General features: G+C 46.9%; 1 protein-coding gene across 1 annotated transcript; it reads right to left on the bottom strand.

Moving 5' to 3' along the window:
• Window positions 1-4812: 4812 nt before the first annotated feature.
• GPR101 (G protein-coupled receptor 101) lies at window positions 4813-6096 on the bottom strand. Its single transcript, XM_074204590.1, has one exon. It carries the CDS (start codon window positions 6094-6096, stop codon window positions 4813-4815), a length of 1284 nt encoding a protein of 427 aa, XP_074060691.1.
• Between the last annotated feature and the right edge of the window lie 860 nt (window positions 6097-6956).

Consider the following 6956-nt stretch of genomic DNA (forward strand, 5'->3'; position numbering starts at 1 on the left):
AATGTCTGTGAATCTTCAGCTGGTCCTGGGTTCAGGGAAAGGGAGGGGGTGACCGGTTTTGGCAGGCAGGTGAAGTCTTGGAAGGCAAGTCGCCAGTGAGGATGACTGAAGAGGCAAAAAGCACCAGCCACTGCTACTACAGGGATAGGGGAGAAAGGAAAACTTGGGGGCTGTAAGAGCCCCAACAGAGGCCCCGCATCACTGGGAGCAGGGACCCAACTGTTTTTCTACGAATTTTCAAATAGCTTGTGCGTCGAAGCGGCTCTTATGCCAGGCAAACTAGATGCTCTATTATTTTATATTAAACATATAATACTAAATAAAACAGTTTTAACATCTATTCTACTTCCTATATTTGAATTAATGAAATGTTTAAATGTCCAAAGAGGCCAAAATGTGAAGCCTTAAAAAAAGTTATTATATAGAATCACAAAAGCCTTAAACAAAAAAGAAAGGCATTGGATAGACTCACAAAAGCTGTTATAAAAATAAAAGAAAGTCATTACGTAGCCTCACAAAAGCCTGAAAAAACAGCCATCAGACAGTCTTAGAGGATCTGGAGGATGGAAGGGGCCTCAGAGACCACTAGTTCTCACATATTTTGGCACAAGGATCCCCTCAGTCAGGGACTTGTTAGCCTTGGCTTGAAGCCCTCTAGGAAAGGGGAACTTACTACCTCCCGAAGTAACCTGTTCTACTTGGGGGCGGCTTCCTTACATCAAACTGAAATCTGCCTCATTCCAGTTACATCCAATGTTTCTAGTTCCCCTAGGGCCAAGTGGAATGCATCGAATCCCTCCTTCTTACGACAGTCATCTTATGAGGAACACCCCTCCTTCACCCAATTCTTAACTTCTCCAAGGTAAATATCCTTCAAGCAGTCTTCCGATGACATAAAATTAAAAGACACAGCATCATGGGTTGAGAGTTGGAGGAGATATTAGAAGCCATCTTGTCCAACCCCCTCATTTTACAGATGAGGAAACTGAGGCTCACCGAGGTATAGTGACTTGCCCAAGGTCACACAGCTAGTAAATTGGCAGAGCCTGTTTTTAATCTGGGACCCCAGACCTCCAGATTCAGTACTCTTCCATTATACTAGCTGCCCCCGGGAGAGCCTGGGAGGCTAACTAACTAACTAACTTTTTTGTGCTCACCTATTTTCAAATGACAGAATATTGTGTGCAGAAAAGTTTCCTAATGTTGTTACTGATTTTATTGGATCTAGCACATAATTGTTCTGTAATAAAAAAATGGCAGCAAAGCTGATCTTATCAGATCAAAGGTCCTTTTTCTTAGCTTCTCACTCGAAAAAGGTCTTTGCTTCAACCAAAATATCTGTGGTGTATAATCTTTTCTGTAATTAAAAATGTTATTTAACAAAAGAATGAAAACTGAATATAGGGGGGGAAAGGAATGTGGAAATGAAATCATTGAATTTCAACATTTGAGAATGTCAGGTGCATTGTTAAATGGACCCGAAAGGATGGAAAGATTGAGAATTTGATTTTGAATTGAAGGTGGTATGGAAAAACTAGATTGGTAGTGTGACTAAATAGCTAGAGAGGGTCATTCCTGAAGGCAGGAAGTGTCTCTGATTTATATTGAGAGAAGGGCAAGAAAGAGACAGGGGAGAGATAAAAAGGGTGAGAGAGAGGAAGAGGAGAAAAAGAAACAGGAGTGGGAGAGAAAGGGGAGAGAGGAAGGAGAGAGAGGACTCGGAGGAGAGATGAAGCGGGAGAGAGAAGAGACAGGGGAAAGAGAAGTGGAAGAGAAAGGAAAGGGAAAGAGAAGAAAAGGAGGAAAGAGACAATGGAGAGAGGAGGTGGAGAGGAAGATGGGAGACAAAGAAGCAGATGAGAGAGGAGTAGAAGGGGGGCAGGCAAAACATTTTTCTGAAATGATTTTTAGCATTTGAATTTTTTAAATAACAAGTGGTTCAATTTCAATAAATACCTTAAGAACATCATTAAAATACAATCTACTTAAATGAATCGTCTCTAGCCAAGTACAGTCAATCTAGAATAGCCTCAAACACCATAAACAGCTTTGAATCACAGAATCTCTATCTTGGGTTGGAAGGGATCTCCCAGGTTATCCAGTCCAACCCCCCCATTTTACAGATGAGGAAACTGGGGCTTCAGAAAACTTGAGTGACTTGCCCAAGGTCACACCGCTCCAAAGAGGAGAAGCTGAGATTTGAGCCCAAATCCAGTCTCTTTCTCCTCTGACCAAAAGATAGGTCATTGGGAACATCTATTCCCTCAGGTATCTTTTGGGGACAGGCAAATAAAAGACCTGGATGGTCACAAGATGAGGAACTGGTGCGTGTTCCTAATTTCTTTTAGCTTAAAAAATCCAAGAGTAAACTTCAGTCTCCCTTCTGCCCCTATCTGCATGATCACAGATCCTGATCCTAGCTTTCCTGGACAGATCTATCCCACATCCTCAGGTTCATTCTTTCCTTCCAGATGCTGACCGTAACAGAGCGCCCCTCCAGCTGGTCACAGCCAGAGCTGTTTACCTCTTTCCCTAGAGGAGCTCCTGTCAGAATCAGTGAGGAGGAATAGAAACAGAGCTAGGAAAATGATTGAGAACATAGCCAGTGGAGCTCTAATATCAATAAAGTATGAGTTCTAATGAGATATGAGAATCTCATAAGGATGGGGCTCAAGGTTGGTGATATTGCCATGTCTATTTTGTGGCAACGGAATTGACCATAATCTTTCAGCCAAATTGTTGTGATTTGTCAGTGTCCCCACTCCCCCCCCCAATTTGGTTTGGTTTGGCGTTGGTTTGGCTGAGCATTTGGGGGCCACTTGGGAAATCTGGCCTCTGTAAGGGGAATAGGACAATGCTGCACAGATAGCCAAAAGGGATTTCCTCCCCACATCTTTTCCTATATCAACCCAAGGGAAGATAAAGATTTTTGTTAGGGTTTTCCCCAAAGCCCTCTCCTTTTTCAATAGAAATGTCCAGGTCTCACTTGACTAGAAAAGTTTAAATTCCAGATTGACCTGGGAGCAGAACATGGTAGGGTAGCAAATAGCACCCATTTGTTCCCAGTTGTGACCTCTTGGGCTAATAATCCCCCTGCCAGGGGACAGCCTTTCCTATACATTTCTATTTTCTTCAAGAAGTCTTGATACCACATCATCTTGAAGTCAATTCATTTCCTCTGGCTGCCCTCTGGCTTATCAATGTCCCCTCCCCTTTTCCTTAACTGCTCCAGGTGTGGTTTGACTAGGGCAGGGATTACCTCTCCAGTCCTGAAGTTTGAATGACCATATCCCACTGTTGACTCATGTTGATCTTAGTGTCCACTAAAATCTTTTTCCTGAAGAGTTGTTAGCCTCTCTCTCCTTCCTTCCCTTTCCTTCCTGTCCCTCTTGGATTTATAGGTGATTTTTTTTGATCCAGGTATAATATTTGCCATATATCTATAATCATAGATTGGATTCATACCCATCTTTTAGTCTGTCAGGATCTTTTCCTGACTTTGCTATATGACATGTTGGTTCTTAGAGTTTGGTGCCAGCTGCAAATTTGCTAAGCGTGCCACCTATGTGGTGCTATAACATCAGTTACTCACCAGGGAATGTCATATTTTCCCCTCCGATGTCATTTCAGACACTCTCCTCTCTCCCTTACCTGCTGGGAGCTTGGAGACTATTAGGAGCTCTGCAGGGAGGAAAAAAACAGCTGGGGATGAATGAAAGAGGCCTTGGTGTCCCCTTTGTCCCCTTTGTCCCCTTCAGCACCTTCTGGTTGGTTTTCCAGGCCTGCCCACTACTTTACCTCTCTCCGTTCATATGTGTGACGACTCAGTCACCAAATCACATTTTCTAATGAGAGTCTCATCGCTCTTGTGGGCAGTGCCAACAATGCAGGACTTTTGTCCTGTCCAGCTCACATCAAGGAGAAGTGCCTGTTTTCTGAAACAGAAGGGACTGGCAGAGAAAATTTAATTTAGGCTTATTTTACAATTCGTGCCTATAAGTCCACTAATGAAGAAGAAAAGGAGAAATACTGGGGGTCTTTCCCTTTTCAACTTCATTAGAATGGGAAATAGGAGATAATTTTCAATAAAACCCCATGGGGAAATCTCCAAATTTCCTATTTTTAGGGCACGTCACAAAAACAAGACAACGGTAAATGAGAGCTGATGATGTGCTTCCCTCCTTTTTCCCCCATTTTCAGTGGACAAGCTTCCCATTTTATATATGTCCTGGGATCTTTGTCCACTCTTTCTGATGCTGCCAGAATTTCATTAAAGCCTTTCCGGGATCCTGTCTCCATCTGAGTCTTTGGGTTGTGACTCAGTTGCCTTCTTCCAAGCTTGGCCCATTTGGCTGATTTCAAAAGCCCTGGAAAGAAAAGTTCACCTGGACTGATGAGTCATTTTACCTCTCGTTCGTTCATCTGGCAGGTAGCATTTACTTGCCCACTGTGGCCCTGGCTGCTCAAAGTCTTCAGTTTCTCTCTCAAGTTCCTCTAAGGGAACCCAGGCAGACACAAGAGTAACTCTAGGAGCAGGTAAAAAGACTGAGCACAGTTCTGAGATGGAAAGTCAGGCTATGGTGAGCTATCTCTAATATTTTGGAGTTTAAATATCTTGGGGGTGGGGATGAAATTTGGAGGAGGTGGAGGGGGAAAAAGTCCTGCTTAGAGTCTAAGAGTTCTTCGCTCATAGCATCAAGTCCCCCCCTCCTGGTCTCCTCCACTCTTACTCAACTAATTTATTTTACAGAGATAAATGTCTTTGCCTGTGACGAGATGGACCAGGGCACTTCTCTTGTGATCGCTGGCAATCTAGGATTTCCAGGCCGAGGTCAAAGAGAAGTGGGAAGGGAAAGCCCTGCTCTCGGTCATCGTCATGGTCATGGCAAAGTTGTTGTCGGTGCTGGAGTTGTGGCCCCGGGGTGGCTTCTTGCAGAAGAGTCCAAGCAAGGCCAAGGTGAGCTCCTTCTTGATGCTCTTGTGCATGTACCCATAGGTGTAAGGGTGGAGGCAGCACTGCAGGAAGAAGAGCAGGAAGATACAGGAGTTGATCCAAGGGGGGGCTGCTCCCACCCCAGCAGAGACGGCGGCCAGCAGACAATAGGGTCCGATGCACAGGATAAAGGAGGCGATGATGACAAAGATCACTCGGGCAGCCTTGCAGTAGTAAGGCTTGGGCTTGGCAGAGCATCGCCGGGGATTGGCCTGGAAAGAGCGAGGAATCGTCAGGATGCCATCCCCATCCTCCTCCTCTTCCTCACTGGCCAAGTCTCCAGCCACGGGGTTCTCCTCAATTGGTTCCTCCAGGCTTCGGGGCCTCACAGGATGCACGATAGCGTTCTGCCTTCGAGCTGCCTGGAACACCATCCCATAGCACCCCACTAGGATAGCCACCGGACACAGGAAGGACAGCAGAATATTCATGACGGTGTAAGAGGCGCTGGAGCTCCAGACCACGACGCACAGGGAGCTGTCTTTGTCAAAGTCGATCTCCCCCCAACCCATGGCAGGTGGGGCGCTCTGAATCAGACTGACGATCCAAGTGCCCAAGATGAACATGCCTCCCCAGCTGGTCGTCATCTTGTTGGGATAAGACAGGGGGTAGATGATGGACAGGTACCGGTCGATGGACACCACGATGATGGTGTTGATGGAGGTGTAGGCAAAGAGATGCATCAGGGTGACCATGGTCGTACACAGGTTTTGACTCAGGGGCCAGAAGGAGGGAAGGGAGCCAGCCACCACCCAGGGCATCACCACGGCCGTCTGGAACAGATCTGCCACGAGGAGGTTGAGGATGAAGCGATTGGCCACCTGCAAGAGCTGGGGCTTCCGACGGAACACCAGCAGCAGCAGCAGGTTCCCCAGGAGGGAGACGCAGATGAGAGAAGAGAGGAGAGAGATCCGGACGATGCAGTGGAAAAGGCTGATCATGGAGGGCGCTTCGCTGCCATCACCATTGCCATTGCCGTTGCCATTGCCGTTGTCGCAGTCAAGGCTGCCGTTCCCTCCACTGCCGCCACTGCTGTCATAACTGCTGTTGTTTGGATCTCCTGGGAGATGAGTGGAATTGGTGAGCTCCCGGGACAGAGACATGGTGCCCAAACTCTTCCTTAGCTCACCGAACTTCTCTTGGGTTTCTGTCTAGTGAAGTGGGTTGCAGACGCCGAGGATCAGATGCCAGAAGACTCCTTTTCCATGCCAGTTTTCATCTACGATCTGAAGGAGAGTTTAATGGGCATTTTATTTCAGGGGCCTAAACAACTGGCTGGGAAGAGTTGGCCATCCATGAGAAATGGCCTTTTCCCTCCTCTGATTGCCTCCTTTTTTTTTTTTTTTCCTGAGAGGGCCCTTTGGTGATGCAAAAACCCCTATGCTCAAGACAAGCCTCTGAAATGAATGCGATTGACACTGTGGTCACAACCATAGAAGTGAATGAGGAAAAAAGCAGCCCCCCCCCCCCCCCGCGCCGCCCCCAATATGCTCTACCTTCCCTAACAGCTTTTACTTGCCTTTTTCTCTCCTGGTACAGTACTGCAGTTTACCATGGAGACCAGCTCTAACTGTAACACTGGCTCACATCGATTTCTTGGTTTCTCATTATAACAGCACCAACTGGAGAATGCAGGGAGGGTACAGACTGCCCAACGCAGGGGGAAACTGGTAAAAATGAAGAAGTCGCCCCTGCCAGCTGGGAAACAGATGTTCTTCCCCTTGGGGGCAATTAGCCGGGGGGGGGGGTAGGTATCCCGGGGGACCCTGGCCGTGCCCCCGCCTGGAGGGCGGGACCCTGTAGCGGGGGGGGGGGGGGCGCAAAGAGGGCAAATAGAAGAAAAAGGGTGGGAACCCCATCAGGGACCAGAAAAAATAATCCCTAAAGGAATAGTCTCGAGCTCGTAGACATCTCTAATTGAATTTCAGCTGTTAAGGGAGGCAGATAAGGAAAGAGTTAATCA

Source organism: Macrotis lagotis, chromosome X (assembly GCF_037893015.1).
Source record: "Macrotis lagotis isolate mMagLag1 chromosome X, bilby.v1.9.chrom.fasta, whole genome shotgun sequence".
NCBI classification, from domain to species: Eukaryota; Metazoa; Chordata; class Mammalia; order Peramelemorphia; family Peramelidae; genus Macrotis; species Macrotis lagotis.